General features: G+C 39.8%; 1 protein-coding gene across 1 annotated transcript in view; it reads left to right on the top strand.

Moving 5' to 3' along the window:
• Positions 1-20,830, top strand: part of LOC110948811 (ryanodine receptor 1-like) — a 51,674-nt gene that overhangs the window by 16,101 nt on the left and 14,743 nt on the right. Inside the window, exons 37-85 of the mRNA XM_051937541.1 lie at positions 22-600; positions 690-890; positions 1,195-1,306; positions 1,426-1,569; positions 1,779-2,052; positions 2,153-2,267; positions 2,416-2,548; positions 2,630-2,724; positions 2,805-2,940; positions 3,026-3,212; positions 3,322-3,433; positions 4,210-4,330; positions 4,524-4,693; positions 4,795-5,015; positions 5,097-5,187; positions 5,294-5,434; positions 5,520-5,683; positions 5,780-5,858; positions 6,047-6,136; positions 6,224-6,364; positions 6,458-6,535; positions 6,615-6,690; positions 6,772-6,895; positions 7,375-7,490; positions 7,581-7,648; positions 7,743-7,864; positions 8,002-8,051; positions 8,259-8,319; positions 8,422-8,548; positions 8,638-8,749; positions 8,838-8,919; positions 9,011-9,141; positions 9,237-9,557; positions 9,643-9,883; positions 10,017-10,104; positions 10,193-10,285; positions 13,950-14,120; positions 14,239-14,298; positions 14,413-14,547; positions 14,986-15,098; positions 15,176-15,272; positions 15,356-15,465; positions 15,574-15,625; positions 15,726-15,800; positions 18,251-18,350; positions 18,439-18,518; positions 18,611-18,687; positions 18,814-18,887; positions 19,638-19,655. Coding sequence (XP_051793501.1) covers positions 22-600; positions 690-890; positions 1,195-1,306; positions 1,426-1,569; positions 1,779-2,052; positions 2,153-2,267; positions 2,416-2,548; positions 2,630-2,724; positions 2,805-2,940; positions 3,026-3,212; positions 3,322-3,433; positions 4,210-4,330; positions 4,524-4,693; positions 4,795-5,015; positions 5,097-5,187; positions 5,294-5,434; positions 5,520-5,683; positions 5,780-5,858; positions 6,047-6,136; positions 6,224-6,364; positions 6,458-6,535; positions 6,615-6,690; positions 6,772-6,895; positions 7,375-7,490; positions 7,581-7,648; positions 7,743-7,864; positions 8,002-8,051; positions 8,259-8,319; positions 8,422-8,548; positions 8,638-8,749; positions 8,838-8,919; positions 9,011-9,141; positions 9,237-9,557; positions 9,643-9,883; positions 10,017-10,104; positions 10,193-10,285; positions 13,950-14,120; positions 14,239-14,298; positions 14,413-14,547; positions 14,986-15,098; positions 15,176-15,272; positions 15,356-15,465; positions 15,574-15,625; positions 15,726-15,800; positions 18,251-18,350; positions 18,439-18,518; positions 18,611-18,687; positions 18,814-18,887; positions 19,638-19,655 — 6,358 coding nt within the window. The remainder of the gene's footprint in view (positions 1-21; positions 601-689; positions 891-1,194; positions 1,307-1,425; positions 1,570-1,778; positions 2,053-2,152; positions 2,268-2,415; positions 2,549-2,629; positions 2,725-2,804; positions 2,941-3,025; positions 3,213-3,321; positions 3,434-4,209; positions 4,331-4,523; positions 4,694-4,794; positions 5,016-5,096; positions 5,188-5,293; positions 5,435-5,519; positions 5,684-5,779; positions 5,859-6,046; positions 6,137-6,223; positions 6,365-6,457; positions 6,536-6,614; positions 6,691-6,771; positions 6,896-7,374; positions 7,491-7,580; positions 7,649-7,742; positions 7,865-8,001; positions 8,052-8,258; positions 8,320-8,421; positions 8,549-8,637; positions 8,750-8,837; positions 8,920-9,010; positions 9,142-9,236; positions 9,558-9,642; positions 9,884-10,016; positions 10,105-10,192; positions 10,286-13,949; positions 14,121-14,238; positions 14,299-14,412; positions 14,548-14,985; positions 15,099-15,175; positions 15,273-15,355; positions 15,466-15,573; positions 15,626-15,725; positions 15,801-18,250; positions 18,351-18,438; positions 18,519-18,610; positions 18,688-18,813; positions 18,888-19,637; positions 19,656-20,830) is intronic.

The raw sequence follows: 20,830 nt of genomic DNA on the forward strand, positions 1-20,830 counted from the left end.
TCAAATTTGCTGGTTTTCCAGGTGCTCAAGACCAAAGCTCTGAACATGCTGATTGAAGCAGTACAAGATGGAGGTCAAGCCATGAGAGATCCTGTGGGAGGCAGCGTTGAGTTCCATTTTGTTCCAATCCTGAAGCTCATCAGCACCCTTCTCATAATGGGTGTGTTTGATGATGAAGACGTCACACACATCCTGAAGATGATTGAGCCCACTGTCTTTAGTGGAAAGAAAGCAGAGGAGCCTGCTGAGGAGATTGCCAAAGTGAAGGAAGAGAAGGACCAGAAAGCACCTCCAAAAGTAGCAGCAGTCAAAGAAGAAGAGCAAGAAGCTGTCGGGGAAGAAGAAGAAGAGGAATATGAATATGAAGATGATGGGTTGGGTGAGGAGGAGGAGGAAATGGAGGAAGAGGAAGAATTAGAGGAGACTGAATCAGTTGTGCCACAGGAGGAAGCTGCTGTGGAGACAGATCCAGTAAATGGTGAGAAAGGGGCTGAGGAAACCGAGAAAGAAATTAAACCTGTAGACACAGCTGGGGAGAAAGAAGAACATCTAGAGCAAGGACTTTTCCAGATGAAGCTACCAGAGTCAGTGAAATTGCAGGTATGACTGGTCTTTTTGCGGTGTTCTCCAAAAAATTGCTTGATTTCTACTATGTATTTTTAGTTGCTCACTTTTCTTTTGTTCTTTAGATGTGTACACTTCTGCAGTATTTCTGTGACTGTGAGCTACGTCACAGAGTGGAGGCCATCACCGCCTTTTCAGACCAGTTTGTAAGCCAGATTCAGTCCAATCAGAGGCAGCGCTACAATGAACTTATGCTTGCCTTCACCATGAGTGCTGCCGAGACTGCTCGCAAGACCCGTGAATTTCGCTCGCCACCACAGGAGCAGGTACTTCAGACAATGCAGATGAAAAGACTGGAAGTGTGGGCAAATATAGGTAACATCATTTTTAATTTTCAGTGCAGCTGTTTTATAATGTGCTTAGCTGCTCACAGAAAAAAATCACCAAGGAAACATATATGCAAACACCATCATATCATTGTCCACTATACCATGCAGAAAAAACACTTCGGCTGTGCTTTTATGCTTGAAATTTACCTTTTGGTTTTAGATGGAATATTCTACTCAAAAAACAAATATTAGTTTGTCAAATAAAGGCACTAATCTGTCTGGTCCTCTCACTGTTGTTAAGGTCAACATGCTCATGAACTTCAAGAACTGTGCTGAGGATGAAGAGTGCCCTGTTCCAGATGAAGTCCGCGACTCTCTGCTGATCTTTCACAATGCTCTGCTGGCACACTGTGGTCAGTTTTCATCTACTACTACATCCGTCCTACTGACGTCAGAATTTAAGTTTTATACTGCAGTTGACACTGTACTGTAAGTATAAGTTGCAATGCCTTATTTTAAACATCACTCTCAGGTGTTCATATTGAAGAAGAAGAGCAAGAGGAAGAAGTGGATAACTCTCTCCGCGGACGACTGTTTCGTTTGCTGGACAAGGTTAAAAAATTCCGTGAGAAGAAGGTAGAGGTGGAAGTAGAGCCACAGGAAGATAAAAAACCGAGTGAGCAAAAACATTTGTTGTCTGTCGTTTGACAATACAGTGATGTGTTAGTCCTGTTCTATTAAAGCAAGAAATCCCTGAGCAACTTTCTTTCTGTTAAGTTTAGCATTCATAACTGAGGTTTGTGGTCCCAAATCAAATCTAACCGGGATCCCTTTAGTATGGTTTCTTTTGTATTCTTGCTTAAATCCTTTGTCCTTTTCTACCAGGCACACTGCAGGAGCTTATTTCCCATACTACCATCCACTGGGCCCAGGAGTCATTTATCCAGAACCCTGAGCTAGTGCGCATGATGTTCAGCCTCCTGCACAGGCAGTATGATGGGCTGGGAGAGCTCATGCGTGCTCTTCCCAAGGCCTACACCATCAATGCAGTGTCAATTCAGGACACCATGGACCTGCTGGAATGCTTGGGCCAGATCCGCTCACTGCTTATTGTCCAGATGGGTCCAGAAGAGGAGAGGCTTATGATTCAAAGCATTGGGTTGATATACATTCTAGATTATTCTCAATATCTTGCCTTGAATTGATTTTCTCAATGAATGCATGTGACAAACGCTAAACTTCATTTATGTCTTCTTCAGGAACATCATGAGTAACAAAGTTTTCTATCAGCATCCCAACTTGATGCGAGCACTGGGCATGCATGAAACTGTCATGGAGGTCATGGTTAATGTACTGGGTGGTGGGGACTCAAAGGTGCATATTTTAATCCTTTCAGTTGCACGTTCAATTTACAGATAGCTCTTGTTTTTTGTTTTTTCTTGCACTATGGATTAGACAACTAAATACAATAAGACATATCTTTGAAGTACTGTTACTTTTGAAATATGCTTTCTTCTAACAGGAAATCAGATTCCCACGAGTGGTGACAAACTGCTGCCGCTTTCTGTGTTATTTCTGTCGCATCAGTCGACAAAATCAGCGTTCCATGTTTGACCATCTCAGCTACCTTCTCCAGAACAGTGGCATCGGCCTTGGTGATTCCTTTTACTTAGTCTCAGCATTATTTCATTAATGATTTATTCTTGATATGTGAACTGTATGCGCGTGCTTTTTAGGAATGCGTGGCTCCACCCCCTTGGATGTGGCTGCAGCCTCTTGTATTGACAACAACGAGCTGGCATTGGCTCTTCAAGAGCAAGATCTAGAAATGGTAAACACTAAATAATAATACGCAAAACAAGTGCAGTAAACACATTTTCTCATCTCTTAAGCACACTGATATCTTTCCAGGTGGTGAAGTATTTAGCTGGATGTGGACTTCAGAGCTGTCCAATGCTACTCGCTAAAGGCTACCCTGACATTGGATGGAATCCTTGCGGTGGAGAGAAATACCTCGACTTTCTTCGTTTTGCTGTATTTGTCAACGGTCAGATTTTTTGTTTGATGCATTTTGCAAATGCTCACATTTTTAATGCTAATTTCCTTACAGCCTTTTTTTCTCTTTCCTACAGGAGAAAGCGTAGAGGAGAATGCCAACGTGGTGGTACGTCTCCTCATTCGTAGACCTGAGTGCTTTGGTCCAGCCCTGAGAGGGGAGGGTGGTAATGGTCTGCTGGCTGCTATAGAGGAGGCCATCAAAATATCAGAAGACCCTGCAAGGGATGGTCCTAGTGTTAAAAAAGACAGACGTTTTCCCATGTAAGAGCTTTTGGCTTTGGATCAAAGGTCTTCTGATTTATTGTATAATCTGGTGTAGTGTAGCTGTAGAGAGATGCAGAAAGATTTAAAAATGACTTTTTTCTTGCAGGTTTGGAGGAGAGGAGCAGCATGAGGAGAACAGGGTGCACCTGGGAAATGCCATCATGTCCTTCTACTCTGCTCTTATTGACTTGCTGGGACGCTGTGCTCCAGAGATGCATGTAAGTTGTTTTGTAGCTACTGTGCTGGACTTTGAATGCTTTTAGTTCCTTTTACTCTTGCAATCCTTTCTGTTAGTCCAACGGCTTCTGTAATTGCTGGCTTTTTGTCTGAATAATCACCCTTGTCACTTTTCTGTGTTAAAGTTCACTAATAACATTTCCGTATTATTTACAACGCAGCCCAAGTCTGAACTGCTGGCAGTCACATTAGCAAATAGAAATGCAGAAGATGCAGAAGCACATACTCTGATTTGTGTAAAGCTGTTTAGGGAAGATTTTTTTCCACATTTAATCACCAATGTTTGGCCATAAGCATCACAGAGAGCAAAAAAGACATAAAAATGAATAATAAATAATAAAATACAATATTTTTTTGGCTCTGATTATTATCTTATTGGTTTGGATCGGGTAATAATAAATGAATAAATAAATATGAAACTTTATCACAATGAAGACAGAATCTGTAACAGCTAAGATTACTTAGACTTGTCAAAAATGAATGTAATCTGGGATTAGACAAAACGTTAACAGGAGCTCAAGTTTATTTTGTTGCCTCCAGTCTTCACTGTGAGTTTAAATATTTGCAGCATCAAACGGCAGCAGGATTCATGAGTGTCTTATAAGTGAGAGTAGCTCTCTGTCCCGTTGTGGGTATATCTGAATGAAGGTGTGAGGCGCATTAATGCAAAAGAGACCTATATCTGAATGACTTTATCACACTGATAAACTAGCAATGCTAGATATGTTATTTCTGAAAAGGGCTTTTGTCTCTGCAGTTGATCCAGGCTGGTAAAGGTGAGGCTCTAAGGATCAGGGCCATTCTGAGGTCTCTGGTTCCTATTGAGGATCTGGTCGGGGTCATCAGTCTTCCTGTTCAGATTCCTTCTTTTGGGAAAGGTAAACACTTCATTTGGTCGACCATATTAAATTTGTCAGGTGACTTTAATTCACGTTTATGAATTAATCAAGACAGCATCTTGTCTAATGCTCGTACACATTTTAACTGCATGTATTGTATGCTGCTGACAGATCCGTTTCTTGATTTTTCTGTGTCGATAACTTTTCAAAAATGTTTTCTTTTTGTGCTTAGACAACAGCATTATAGAGCCAAAGATGTCGGCTAGTTTTGTGCCAGATCACAAGGCTCCCATGGTGCTATTCCTCGACAGAGTTTATGGTATTGACAACCAAGATTTCCTGCTCCACGTGCTGGAGGTGGGCTTTTTGCCTGACATGAGGGCTGCTGCATCCTTGGACACGGTGAGCCTCAATCAGTTGACACGGTTTGTACATGGCGTTTGGGGTAGAAGTGAAAAGCATACGGTTAGACTTCATTAACTACTGTGTTTTCTTGCCAACAGGTTGCTTTCAGCACCACAGAAATGGCACTTGCTTTGAACCGCTACTTGTGTTCTGCTGTGTTGCCACTTATCACCAAGTGTGCCCCACTCTTTGCTGGCAGTGACCACCGAGCCATAATGATTGACTCCATGTTGCACACAATCTACCGACTGTCTCGTGGACGGGCGTTCACAAAAGCCCAAAGAGACATTATTGAAGAGTGCCTCATGGCTTTGTGCAAGTGAGTTTAACATCATACCAAGCCTTTTGTGTAATTTAATTTTGCTGTATTCATATTTAACTTTGTTTAACTTTCTTTTAGGCATCTGCGTCCATCCATGCTTCAGCACCTGCTCAGACGGCTGGTGTTTGATGTTCCCATCCTCAATGAGTATGCCAAAATGCCGCTGAAGGTGAGAGGAGCTTTGGCATTTTTTAAACTATTGAAAGGAAACTTCCCTTTGATAGATTTCAGTTGTTCTTCTGGTATTCAATTTGACATTACTATACATCCTGCAGCTTTTGACCAATCACTATGAGCGGTGTTGGAAATATTATTGCCTCCCTAATGGTTGGGCCAGCTTTGGAGTTTCATCAGAAGAGGAACTGCATCTTACCCGCAAACTGTTTTGGGGGATCTTTGAATCACTAGCACACAAGGTGGACCACCTGCAATATGATATTAATTGTTTGTTTATTAGATCATCCATGGGCAAATTGTGATGTGTTGTTATTGTGATTCCAGAAATTTGATGCTGAAATTTTCAAAATTTCAATGCCATGCATCTGTGCTATTGCTGGAGCCATTCCTCCCGACTATGTGGATGCCAGCTACTCCTCCAAAACAGAGAAAAAAGCATCAGTTGATGCAGAGGGAAACTTTGATCCCAAACCAGTTGAGACCACAAAGTAGGAGTTTTCTCATTGTGCTTTCAAACTTTAGGCATTTCTCTGTTCAGTAACTGATAACTGTTTTCTTAATGTACTCTAATTCTTCTTTAATAGCACTATCATTCCTGAGAGACTGGATCCCTTTATCAACAAATATGCTGAATATACACATGACAAATGGGCCTTTGAAAAGGTAGAACTTTTGTTTTCAGTCGCTATAATCACTCAAGATAGTTTATTACTAATGTTAAGCTAATTCAGGACGTTCAACGTTGTGTGTTAGCTGGATGCAGCTGTATATTATGTGCTGGAAACCACAGAATTTCTAATTCTTAATTGACAGCTGCAATACATAATGTATAATAATCATGTATGTTTCAGATTCAGAATAACTGGTCCTACGGTGAGGTGCTGGATGAAAATGCTAAAACCCATCCCATGCTCAGACCATACAAAACCTTCTCAGAGAAGGTAGGTTCCCTGACATGCTGTGCAATAAATCTTGGTGTACCTTTACGTCATCTATCTTCCCTTCTGATCAATTCACTTCTCTTCAAGGACAAAGAAATCTACCGCTGGCCAATCAAAGAGTCAGTTAAGGCCATGCTGGCATGGGAATGGACCTTAGAAAAAGCTAGAGAGGAAGAAGAGTCAGAGAAGAAGAAAGCTGCATCTCGAAAAATCTCACAGACTGCTCAGGTAGAGAACAATTTGATTATTATTACAATACTTATTAATGCCATCACAACAATGCTATTAATTGTACAATATGTAATCATCTTTCTGTCCTAGGCAACTTATGACCCAAGCCATGGCTACAGTCCACAGCCGATCGATATCTCACATATGGCTCTTTCAAGAGATCTGCAGGTACGACAGCAAAATTCTGAGCATTCAGTGCTATAATCTTAGTGTCTGATTAATATTCATAGTTTATGTCTGTTCATAGTCAATGGCTGAGCAACTTGCAGAAAATTACCACAACACCTGGGGACGAAAGAAAAAGTTGGAGCTTCAAGCCAAAGGTAAGATATTCTTTTAGAAGAAGAAATATTAAAAATGAGGGAGTTGTCTTTTTCCTAATAGTTGTGTTTATGTTTGTGTAGGTGGTGGAACACATCCTCTGCTGGTACCCTATGACACTCTGACAGCAAAAGAAAAGGCACGAGATAGAGAGAAGGCTTATGAGCTGCTCAAGTTCCTGCAGCTTAATGGATATGCTGTCACAAGGTAATCGCAAAGAAACATTTATGTGGAAGATTAAGCAGGGGCCGGTATTCGTTCAACACAGAGATTTAATTTATTTTGATTACATATTTTCAGTTTAATATTTTAATTGTGCGGCCCTACCAAATATCCTCACCTGCCTGTTCATATGACACAAATAGGATTAGAGACCGGGTTTCATCTGTACTGATCAAGTTGAAAGCGATCAAAATAAGCTGACAGGCTGCATGCACCACACTATACCAATCAGTGCTTTTAAAATTTAAATCAAAGTAGTGTATGAAGAGATTAATTTGCAAAAATAGATAAACAGATAAAAACAGAAGCTGCCGGCAATGTGCTTTAGTTTTATGAAATACAGTTTATTCATGAAACTGGCATTATAGTTTATTCCTTCTATGATGTGCCACAAATACTCATGGGAGAAATCTTTAATAAAATCAAGCATGAAGTATAAAGATTTTACCTCTGTTTGACATTAGGGGCCTGAAAGACATGGAGTCTGACATATCATCCATTGAGAAGAGATTTGCCTTTGGTTTCCTGCAGAAGCTGCTGAAATGGATGGAAATTGCTCAGGAGTTCATTGCACATCTTGGTAATAATAGATCTGTGTTGGTGTAACTTATAATAGGTCTTTGCTGGGAATGTTACTGTGAAACGACGTATTTTGCAATGTGTTTCACAGAGGCTGTGGTTAGCAGTGGGCGAGTGGAAAAGTCTCCTCATGAGCAGGAAATCAAATTCTTTGCCAAGGTGAGACTACTGTGTAAAGCTGGAGTCGTAACAATTTAGACACACCAACTACTATGTACTGTTTGCAGAAACCATCTGAAACTCTCTCTCGTAGATCTTGATGCCTCTAATCAACCAGTATTTCAAAAATCACTGCCTCTACTTCTTATCCACACCTGCGAAAGTTCTGGGTAGTGGTGGACATTCTTCCAATAAGGAAAAGGAGATGATAGCAAGGTGATCACTCGCACACTAGCACAGATATAACAAACAGAGATGCTTTGTTGTGTATTCTTTTCAAATGGCATTTTCTTGCTTTTATCCTCTTTTCTTGCATTTTCCTTTCCTTTCTTTTCCTTTCCTTCTCACTGTAGTATCTTCTGTAAAATGTCTGCTTTGGTGAGGCACAGAGTTTCTCTCTTTGGTAAGATATCACTTTCTGAACAACAATCTTTCTAAATCTTTTCACTCTTTTCTATGTTTCTCATACATTCTTGTTTTCTGTTGGTCTTAATGTGTTTTTTAGACATCCCAGTTAGAACAATAGTTGCTCTTGTTTTTGCATATACAGTATGTAGCAATGTAGCATCTTTGAAGGCTCATAACAGCAAACCTGTATTTGTTTGTGCAGGAACGGATGCTCCAGGAATTGTTAACTGTCTTCACATTCTGGCACGATCATTGGATGCAAGGTTTAATATTTTTTTAATAACTACATGAAAATTAATGTGTTTTTTTTGTTTTTCCATTCTGTTTTTTTTTTTTATTGTAACCTTTCATATTTGTTCAATTAGGACAGTTATGAAGTCAGGGCCTGAGATTGTAAAAGCTGGGCTGCGGTCATTCTTTGAGAGTGCTGCTGATGATATAGAAAAGATGGTAGAAAATCTTAAACTTGGCAAAGTATCCAAAGGCAATCAGGTACATAATATTTAATGTTGCAAATGATTAAATATCAGACCTCTAATAACCAATCCAAATCCATAATCATTTGCTTATCTCCTTTATAGCAAGTGAAAGGCGTGTCCCAGAACATAAACTACACGACCATTGCCCTGCTCCCAGTCCTCACCTCCCTGTTTGATCACGTTGCCCAGCACCAGTTTGGAGATGATGTCATTTGTGAGTGCTTACCTATGACACATATTTGTGGGGTTTGTTGATCAGTGAACCTGACAGTGCTGTATCTATCTCTGTTGCATGCACACAGTGGATGATCTACAGATGTCATGTTATCGCATCATGTGTAGCATCTACTCCCTGGGCACTGTCAAAAATCCACATGTTGAGAGGTAACTCTGCATTTGCATATACTGGAATATGTAAACTAGTTTAGAACAAGATATTTAGGAACATTTGTTGCACTGTCCTTTACATGAACAGGCAGAGGCCAGCTCTGGGAGAGTGTTTGGCTCACCTTGCAGCAGCAATGCCAGTGGCCTACTTGGAGCCCCATCTAAATGAATTCAATTCATTCTCTGTCTACACCACAAAGACACCCAGGGAGAGAGCCAGTGAGTGCAATATCCTTCCTTAAATTTGGTTTTCTATCCAGTAAATTCTTGTTACTGAATTTTCATTCTGTACCTCTCCTGTATGAATTTTCAAGTCTTGGGCCTTCCCAATGAGGTCCAGGAGTTGTGTCCAGACATTCCAGAGCTGGATGCTCTGCTGAAGGAGATCGGAGACTTAGCAGAATCAGGGGCTCGTTACACTGAGATGCCTCATGTGATTGAAATCACTTTGCCCATGCTGTGTAACTATCTGCCCCGCTGGTGGGAGAGAGGGCCTGAAAACTTTCCTGAGATGGAGGGCCGAGTCTGCACCGACGTCACTTCAGAACACCTCAATCAGCTGCTGGGCAGCATCATGAAAATTGTAGTCAACAACCTGGGTATTGATGAGGCCTCCTGGATGAAGAGGTTGGCTGGTGAGCACTGTTTTCAACTCCATGAATGTGTCATGAATGAGAGAAGTTTTGTAAAAGCGATGACACCATTTCTTGTCTCTACCAGTGTTTTCACAGCCCATCGTCAGCAGAGCAAAGCCAGAAATGCTCAAGTCCCACTTCATCCCAACAATGGAGAAGCTCAAGAAACGCACCTCAAAGGTGGTGGCTGAGGAGGACCATCTGCGAATGGAGGGGAAATCAGAGGGCGATGAGGAGGATGGCACAATACGTGATGAGTTTGCTGTTCTCTGCAGAGACTTGTATGCCCTCTACCCTCTACTTATTCGCTATGTGGACAACAACAGGTACAATAAAGTTACAAATACCATCATGGTAAATGTTTTGAACTGTGAATCCTGCCTTGTACTAAGATATGTTTTCATATATTTTTAATTTGAAAAAGTTTAAGGAATCTTAAAGTAATTTGTTGTGCTACAGGGCGAGGTGGCTGACGTGTCCCGATCCAGATGCAGAAGAGCTCTTCCGTATGGTTGGGGAGGTCTTTATTTTCTGGTCAAAATCTCACGTGAGTATCTTTATTTGACCTTTAAATTAAGGCATTTGTAAAGGTCATGTGCTTAACTTTATGTTTCCCATTTCTTTCTCTTTTGTAGAACTTCAAGCGAGAGGAGCAGAACTTTGTGGTGATGAATGAGATCAATAACATGTCATTCCTCACGGCTGACAGCAAGAGCAAAATGAGCAAGGTGAGTCAGTGAAAGGCAGAGCCAGTGCTGCAGTCATGCTGGTGTTGTGTCACATTTGAAATCAGGAACTTTTAGTACTTCTGCAGGCATTTTTTTAAACAACTGTATGCATTTCTTTCTCTGCGTACTTGTTTTTGATATGCTTTAAAAAATTGTTATATTAGAAATATTTTCATCCAGTTATAACTTTTCATCTAGAAACTGTATTATCCTTTGGATAATGGCTTCAGGAAATGATAAAAACATGTGATTATAATTCATATCTGCCATTTTCACCTGGTACAACAATATAAATGATTTTTTTTCAGTGCCTAGGCGTCTAGTTGTTCCAGATTTTGTGTATGTTCCCTTTTTCATATATTCCTATTTATTTATTGGGCCTGGTTAAACATAGTGAAGCCTGCTGTAAATTATTGAGGTTTGATGTTAATTCGCAAGGATAGCAGTTCTGTTAACAATATTCTCTCTTTGGCTGTCCATTGTCCTCTTCTTTTGGGTTGCGGCTGGGTTTCCAGGGCGGGGACACAGAGGTTAGACTTTGTTTCTGCACGACCGCTGTGCTGACCGCATGGCACCTCACTTTGGGGGAGCTTTTCATCAACCTCTCCAGCACACTGGCACATCTGATCCACAAACACACCCACCCACTTATACTCAGTAATCCACACAAAGGTCTGCATATTTTATTCAGAGACACGTGACCTAAGATAATTAATTGATCGGCAGCTACAAATGCTTTTCCGTGCATTCAGCTGAAGTCATAAATACTTCCCAGTCTGTTATGAGTAAAATACACCCTATGGTGAATTATTATGATTTCTTCAAAGGAACAGCAGATTGTTTTCACAGTTTGCATTCACTTACGCTGTCATTTTTTTTGTTTCAGACCCTAATTCAGGAACCTGTACTTTGGCTCTGATAGTCTTTGATTAAAACACTCCACATTTTACACAAAACTATTAATTTTTGTCAACATTGACTTTAGCAAGTGCAAAATAATACATAAAACAATTATAAATACTCACAAGGGAAATATACTCACATTATTCTCACTGAGGATCACCGGACAAATGGGAAGGCCCCATCTGCGGGCCATCCCCAGTCCTGCCAGTGTGTGAGGAGGGGAGTCTGGAGGCGCTTGATGAAAGTACTCAGCTGTAGAGTCGGGCTCATGGCACTGCGCTTTACATGAAGCCCAAGGTGGCAGTGAGAGCACAGTGCCATCATCCTGTCACTGAGTTTGCTCTTTTTTGATCATAGTTGAGTTGGAGTCTTCTCGTATGCCTTTTGTTTCTTTTAATGGAAAGATGGTTGACCTGTAGGTTTTTGTAATGTAGCTTTGTGCCACTAGGGGATGATGTTAGTCTTCTCTGTGCTCTTTCTTCTCTCCTCCCTTAAAATGCCACAGTAGATCATGGTTTAGTTTCCTTTACATTCCCTCGTATTCACACTAACACATGGCTTGATGCTTAATGTCACTGAAGCAGATTTTTTGAAACATTTGTTAGGTTCTGTTCTTATAAGTGCTCAAAATGACCATGAACCTAACCAATACATTAATTCACACTTATTTTCTAAAAATATTTCCCAAAATGCTTTGCACCCTGTTTCCTCTAAACTACTCTTCCATAACATACACACATCTGGCACTGATAGTATTTGCTGTTTGATAGAATAGAGCGCATACGGGCGCTGGGATGTACGGAAATGTACGTGTCTCACCATGACACCCCAACAAACTCAAATAATGAAAACACTGCCACTAGAAATACATTCTGCCTCTTTCCTGTTTCCATTTAAGCTGTATGAGTCTGAATTTTTCTAGTTTATAACAATTATTGAACAAACATATCTAGTCCTTCTACGCCGATATAAGTACTTGGGACAGTGCCTGATTATAAGCTCAACGCTTGACACCAGAGCCAATATCTTTTTCTTAAATGTGTGCTAACTTTTGCAGTTATCTCATTTCTTTGGTGGCCTTGGAATGCTTCATAAAAAGAACAGTGAAGGCTAGTTAAGTTGTGTCAAAAGATCATTGGTCATAATCTGAATGATCTTGACCATCTTATGCTACCAAGAAGACTGATTTGAGCGTATCCACTGCTTCCTCTGTACAAGGACTTTCAGTTACTTCCATCAGATACAGGATCCGTATGCGTTAAGGGCTATAACCAACAGATGCTTCTATCTCTCAGCCTCTGGCTTTTTAAACACGGCTATTAGTTTACCATCCCATTGGTATTACATCAGTGTTATTTAACTATGCACTCTACCAAACTAAGAGTGGAATAATATCGCTTTAGCTGCTCTGGTGGCATAATCATGTTATTTTTCATAGTTTTTACATAATTATGTTTATATATTGTGTCAATATTTGTTAGGCTATCCTGTAACTGACTGACACTTTCTGCACACCAACACGGAATCCTGGTGAAAATACACATTTACTCTACATGTGAAATCTAGCCGTTATTTTAATAAGGCAAGTTAAGGGTATACACCCTTGAGCCACTGCAAACAGCACAATGAAAACTAACTAGTGCTTCCTAGCAACAATATGTGTAATGTCAGGGTGGTTCTGTGTAATATCAGTTTCACTCTTGAATACAGTCACCAAGAACTGGTCCTATTATCTACATTTTTTAGCCTAAATAGAAATCATCTGTAAACTATTCATATAGCATGCATTTAATAGACTAAACATTCATTTTTAGACTGTATGCTCGTACATTCATTTGCACATTTTGGAGGACTCCAGAAAGAGCAGATAACAGAAGGACTGAACTCTCACAGAAGCAAAACAGGAGTTCAGGAGACGAGTACAGGGACATCTCCCAAAGACAGTTTGTTTTACTGTAGGTGTGATTTTAACAGCCCGCTACTAACAAGTCTAACTCTAATGTCAAGAGTTTGTTCTCTAACTTCATCTAATATTTTAATCTCTCATCAGTGAGTGCAGTTGTTATGAAATTTAATTCGCAATCAAATGAGTTTGTTTTAGTTAGCTATACTGTTCACTGAATGCTGAACGGGTTCTCATTTGATTGAAATATTTTCTGCTGCATGTTGTAAATGCAATTTCACTGATTTACTTTCTTATAAGACCCATTCCTTTCAGCCTCCCTTTCCCAAAGACAGCTATATCCCCACTTTGCCCTCACATTTCACTATTCCCTCTACTTACCAGTCTGAGCTCAGAGAAACAGTGATTTTGTATCTGGTTTAGAAGCGGAGCAGACTTTTAAACATGGGCATTTATCTTTTTATGACGCACTACCGACAGTAAGATGTTTAATACATTTCCTCAGTGAATGTCTCTGGGTATTTCTACGAGGAAAGGTCTACTGTTGTATTATAATAAACAGCTTGCAGCACTGTACAGTGAACTTAGGTTGAAAGATGTCCTGCACTTAGTATTAAAACAGTTCTATCATGAATTTTAATTAATGCTTACTCTGTTGAGGAACTCATGTTTATATTCAGATGTATTTTTCTTATGTTTTGCAGTCTATATGTTCAATCAGCTTGTTTTGCTAATGGCACACCTGTGTAAAAGGAAAAAAACGATTGTTACTGATAAGGCCTTATATCCATGTAGTTGCTCCTCTGGCATTTTAGGGGATACTTTGAATGCTTTTTGGTTTATTGTCCCTTTTCTCAGGGTGGTGGCTCAGATACCGAGCGTACCAAGAAGAAGAAACGGGGAGATCGTTACTCTGTCCAGACCTCACTTATTGTGGCTGCTTTGAAAAAGATGCTCCCTATAGGTCTCAACATGTGCTCTCCTGCCGATCAGGAGCTTATCAACCTGGCCAAGATCCGATACTCTTTGGTAGTGTTTTTGCTCCCTTTAATTTTGATTCTGGTGAACATCTGTAGTATTATTTTTATCATTGGGAATACTGTAACATGGAGGGGGACAACTGTTGCTAAAACATTTTACTTTCCAGAGAGATACTGATGAAGAAGTAAGAGAGTTCCTGCAGAACAACCTACATCTTCAGGGCAAGGTATAATTCTGGACTGTTAGTGCAATAGTGTTGCAGGAATTGGACTTGTGATAAGAGATAATTTGTCATGACAGATCAGAAGACAATATCATTGTGTCACTGTGTTTTGGAAAGGTGGACAACCCATCCATGCGCTGGCAGATGGCCCTGTACAAGGAGATGGCAGGGAAGGCCGAAGATGCTGATGCTCCGGTGAAAGTTGTCAAGAGAGTACAGGAGGTTTCTGCTGTCCTCTACCACCTTGAAATGGTAAGCTGAGTGGTATTCCTCTGTTTTAACAGAACAAAGTATGAGAAAGACACATTTACTGTTGTGTATATTTTTGAGTTTGGTAGAAGAAGAATATGTTGCTATGATGTTAAAGAGAAACAAAATGATACTATGTACAAGAATTACAGCTATGTATCTCAACTAATTAGTGTGCAATATGAAAAGGAAAATACCCACAATTAGAGCTTAAAACAATAGATATATGAAAGTCAGATTGATGCCTGGGACTTGCAGACTTCAGGTATCACTAAAATGCATTTGGTCTTAGTTTTTAGTAAATTGAAAGCACTTTTCCGAAAAAGACTGGAGTGAGAAAGCAGTTTTAAAGTTAACTAAGACTTACTTCAGCGGCACACACTAAGCTACCATTGGAGCATTTTGGTCACTTATGTTATGTTCTTATGTGTTCTCTGATAGACAGAGCATCCGTTTAAATCTAAGAAGATGGTGTGGCACAAATTGTTGTCCAAGCAGAGACGCAGGGCTGTGGTCGCTTGCTTTAGGATGACACCACTATATAACATTCCCAGGTGAGAAAGCTACATCTGTGTCTGGACTTGCATTTGCACAAAGTAGCAACAAATCCTAACAGTTTTTTTGTTTACAGGCACAGAGCTTCAAACATGTTCCTTGAGGGATACAAACGCAACTGGCTTCACACTGAGGGTTACTCATTTGAAGACAGGATGATAGATGACTTATCTGTGAGCGTCATCTGACATATGTCTGCTTGAGCAGGTTTTTATTCTGTGCTGTTATTCACCCTCCCTCTTCCTGTACATCCTAGAAAGCCATGGAGCAAGAAGAAGGAGATGAAGAAGAGGAGAAGGAAACAAAGCCGGATCCCCTCCACCAGCTTATTCTGCATTTTAGTCGTACCGCTCTCACAGAAAAGAGGTTAGACAAGTCCTCTGTAATCCCACAACACTAAAATCCAGAAATATGGCGTTGTAGCTCTGGCGACATACTATTCATATTCCAACAAATGTCTTCTCTTCTCCCCAGTAAACTTGATACAGACCATCTTTATATGGCATATGCAGATATTATGGCAAAGGTGAGCCATCACTTAGGATTTTACCTATGAGTTGCGATTTGATACATGCATCACGTACTTTAAAACACTCACTTTTTTCTTCTTCTGTTTGTCTATTTAGAGTTGTCATATTGATGAGGAAGAAGAAGGTGGAGAGGAAATGGTGGAAAATGCTGAGGATGAGATGTCCTTTGAGGTGCGACAGTCAGAACTGGTAATGGGCGGCCAGGGGCTAGGGACCAGGAACACAGTGGAGCGGTAGCTCTCAACGCATCGAGTGACGTCATCATTGGAACATTTCTTCACAACCACATCTTTCTCTCTCTGTCCTTGTTTTGTCTCCTCATCTCTTTCTGTCCTGTCTCTGCATTTGTCTCTCCTGTTTGTATGTTATGCTTCATAAATCGTGAGTTTCTTGAATGAGAAACTCAAAGCTCCAATCCAGATATTTTTCTTTAATGACCTCAGTTACTATGCTCCCTATACTTCAGTTTTGAACAACACTGCAATTATGTCAGTGTAGCTTGTACTGCTTCAGAATAGCTTTTAGTCCTGTTTACACTTTCTGTGCCTGGAATCTGGATTGGGTCTGACGAGATTAAATGTGGAATTAACATCAACAATAATAATCCAAATAATAATCATGACACTAATAATAATCTGCTTTATAAAATCAACTATCAGTTTAGCTTGATGGACAGTAAAAGTCACTTTGGATTAAGTCAGCCAGTGTGTAAGAAAGATGTTCCTGTTGCTACGTAAAGAGCAACACAGTGTTCTTTCTTCTTGTTTAACTCTGTACAGCTCTTAATACTAGAGTGGGCCAGGAGGGCTTTTATACTTTATGGTTTACTTTGATGGCCAACACCAGCTGCCTCTGTGTAGGCCTTTGCTACATTCCTTGTGTCCACTTTGAGCCTCAGACACTGTACTTATTGATACACCCAGTGCTGACATTACTGTTGGAAGCAACTGGGACTGTACTATTACATAACCGCTGTGAGTTTTCGTTCTTTGAACATGAGCAATTTCCGTGCTTTGTCAACGTGTATCATTGCTTTATAAACTACTAAAACATATTTATAAATCCAAAAATGCTTCCAAAACATGTGTCAGGGCTTATATCAAACTGGGGAGTTAGACATGCCAAAAGACAAAAGGCCTGGAAATTAGAACCAGTCAAAATGTGTTGTGAATGTGATTTAACATGTGCTTATTGACTAGTGATGTCCTTCCTCCCAGTTTATATAGCTGTCCCTTTTGTTATTCTCTCTGTCTCTTTCCCCATCCTTCCATGTAACTCTTCTCACCTTCATAACATCAGGCTTCATTAACTGAATGTTACTGATCAATGTTCCCTTCCCTCACTCACATAGCATACTGACAGACTACAGTGAAAGCCAGTGTAGAACATAAAAAGTACATATATTCATACACATAGTCATAGTTGTTAAAGTCAATTCACGTACATCATATGGTGCATCATTCATGATCAGGCATCAGGTAGTAATAGAGCCAGGGACAGCAGTTTAAGTTTGAGGTCCATTTGCACGACACATAGTGGGTAGAGCTCCGTCAGGCATATGTGGGTGGGCAGGAGGGTGGTTGGGTGTGGGAAGGGAGGGAGGCTGGGGAGGGGGTGGTGGTGGTGTTTAAGGGTCATTATGTGGGATGCTACAAGTTGATTTGTGATGTGGCTGAACAGAGGAATGCCAGTTTGTCCTCTGCATTCAGAGATATTTATTTGCTAGCTATTTTCTCTCTATAAATGCATTTCACTCCCAGTTGGCTCTACTTTATGCATGAAGAACCACGTTGGTACAACTAGAGATTGATACCATTTAGAGCCAAAGCAAAGCATATTTAATTAATTGATTTTCTTAAAATAGTTTAAACTACTTTGACAGATTGCTGTGAATGCTAAGAAAATATCTCCGATACCGAGGGATTACAGCTTTGGTCCAAACTGTCTTGTTTGCAGGGTCGCTGCTTTTAAGACACTTTGGTGAGCTGTATGACTAAAATGCTAAACCAATGGGGCCGTTTCCTGTAGTCTAACGCTTGCTCCAGCCAGCAAACGTGAAGAAGTAGTGTAACAACTCCATGACTAATGAAGTGAGGTGACAGAATGTGTGCAAGGGACAGATTTTAAGTTCACAGTGACAACCAATAATGCTAATGCTTGCAAAAAAAGAGGAATATTAGTATAGAAGAAAGAAGAGAAGATGTGCAGCATGTTGGAATATTTAAACCATAGACAAACTGCAGGAATTGGTATGAGTTTTATTAGTAGGTAAGTAATTTACAGAACTTCTCGATTAAAAAGCTTTAATAGCTTTATGTGTTTAGTTATGGACTATTTAGGTAAAAAATTAGGGACTTGTGCGAAAGGTGAGTGAATGTGAATTAATATTTAGAATATAAATTGATAAAATGGACTTTCAGATAGATAGATAGATAGATGGATAGATAGATAGATAGATAGATAGATAGATAGATAGATAGATAGATAGATAGATAGATAGATAGATAGAATTATTATTGTTATTATGTATGACCTGACATCCAGATTCCATCCTATCTATTTAAATTCTCTATGTTAATAATAACAGTACCAAATGCTCATAAAGTTTGTGTCCACCACAGGAAAAAGAAATGGAAAAACAAAGGCTTCTGTACCAGCAGTCCAGACTTCATAATCGTGGTGCTGCTGAGATGGTCCTGCAAATGATCAGTGCCTGCAAAGGTGACCTTTCTCTTTTTCTTTGTGCAACACTTTTGCCTGTAATTTAGTTTATCCTTCGCTCAAGTTTCTGGTTCCCTGTTTCCTGTAGGTGAGACCGGCCCAATGGTATCAACGACTCTCAAGCTGGGTATTTCTATCCTTAACGGCGGAAACAGTGAAGTTCAGCGGGTATGTGGTCTGGAAGATTGTGCCCTTTAAAATCTGCATTATGTTACTTGTAAAGGAGCACGCTTCATGAATTATTCTCGCTTTCTTGTCAGAAAATGCTGGAGTACTTGAAGGACAAGAAGGACGTAGGCTTCTTTTTGAGTGTCCAGGCATTGATGCAGACTTGCTGGTCAGTTTTTAGTCACAGAGCGAGCGCGTTTTTTGTTTGCTTGTTTTTTTAAGTGAGATGTATTTTTATGTATGCACTTGAAGAGCAGGGAGAGCATAAGTTAAAATGACTTTGTACTCTCTGCAGTGTCCTGGACCTCAATGCCTTTGAGAGGCAAAACAAGGCAGAGGGGCTTGGCATGGTTTCAGAGGAAGGCACCAGTAAGTCTCCATACTCAATTTTCTCTCCTGAAATTTGGAAGGAAAACCATGACACTGCAGCCATTGTTCAGTATAATAACTATGTGACAGGTTACTAAAGATTATTGCAGTCCACACTGATGGGATAGGAGTGAAGATGGCGCATGTTTTGTCTGAATGAAGAGTCAAATGTATATACTATAGACCTATTTGTTGTTCTTTGTGAGCCACAACAACAGAAGTGAACACATTCAAAGCACTTTTGAAAGATCAACAGAAATTAATTGCAAAAATGATCCAAAAATAAGTGACTGTCAAATGTTACCATTATTCACTGTACTACATGAATTAATGAATAGATTTAAGACATTTTGAGCATCTATTAATTCATCTTCCTCTAAATGCTTTCCATCTGTGACATTACTGTACAAATTTGAATGATTAGTTTCCTAACATAAAGTATCATTAACACTTGGATAACTGTTGAAGAATTCCATTTGAGGGATTTTTTTTTTAAATTCAACTTAAATTAGTGTAAGTTTTTCCCCTGTGTATGTCTCGTAGTTTGACATGCCTATTGGACGTCACCTACTCTTGTCATCTAATTCTGGAGGTTAATTTGAAATTCTACCTGAATGAATTTGCCATGGAATGTTGTTAATCTCCCCCTCCTCATCTCTTAGTCCTCTACTGTTGTCAACACACTGATCCTCTCTCCCTTCCCCACGATCACTGCCACCTCTCCCTTGTCCCTCCTTTCATGGTCCTCAGACTTGAACCTAGATCGGGGTAAATCATGTTTCTGTCCATCTGCCTCTCTGCCCTCTTATTCCTCTCTCTGTCCGCTGTCCCTCTTGCGCCATCACTTCTTTTTCTAACACTGAAATTCCACCAAGAGAGGGTTGGAAGCCTCTGTCCATCTTTCCTGTTCATAGCTTGTGCCCCTCCTCACATGTCTTTTTTCCATTTCAAAAAGCAATGAATGGAATCTGGTCTTTTCTTGCTCATGAAAAAAACTACTAAAACTGTGAATGAAACCTTCATGAAGTATTGATATCATCAGTGATATATGATGATCAATATTTGCCATGAATAGTGATAGAGACCCTCATCTCTCAACCCTAATAACTTCTTACACATTTGTCACATCCTGTATAGAAAGACTGTTATTATCTGGAAACATAACCACAAAAATTGCTTTCAGATTCTCACCACACACAAATCTATCAGTGGTTTATTTTCAGCACTGAAATGTAAAAACTTCAAAGACTATTCTTTTAAATTTGTTTATACCAACTTAACTTGAACTTTTCCTGACTTCTATGTACAAAACAACCACATGGCACAAATACAAATCTTGAGTATGATCAAAAACTCTCTGACTACAGACTGTGTGGTCCCTTCCTTTGATGTACTGTCACATGCATTGGATTCCTTTCAACATTGTTGATGGACAATGCCCCAACCTCTCTGACATTTAACTCTGCTGCACTACAGCTATGTTGGTATTTGCTGCATGATTCTGTGTTTGTGTGTGTATTTTTTGCAGCCAGTGGTGGACTGGGATTCAAAAAGGCACAGAAAGAAATTTTTGTAATGTCATATACCTTATAATATATGATATATATACACACGTGGACAAAATTGTTGGTACCCCTCAGTTAAAGAAGGAAAAACCCACAATTCTCACTGAAATCACTTGAAACTCACAAAAGTAACAATAAATAAAAATTTATTGAAAATTAAATCATCAAAAACAGCCATTACTTTTGAATTGTTGATTAACATAATTATTTAAAAAAACAAACTCATGAAACAGGCCTGGACAAAAATGATGGTACCTCTATAAAAGATTGAAAACTATTTGACCAGAGTGACATGATTAACTCAGGTGTGTCATTTAATTGCCATCACAGGTGTTTCCAAACTCATAATCAGTCAGTCTGCCTATTTAAAGGGAGACA

This window comes from Acanthochromis polyacanthus, chromosome 17 (genome assembly GCF_021347895.1).
Source record: "Acanthochromis polyacanthus isolate Apoly-LR-REF ecotype Palm Island chromosome 17, KAUST_Apoly_ChrSc, whole genome shotgun sequence".
NCBI lineage: Eukaryota > Metazoa > Chordata > Actinopteri > Pomacentridae > Acanthochromis > Acanthochromis polyacanthus.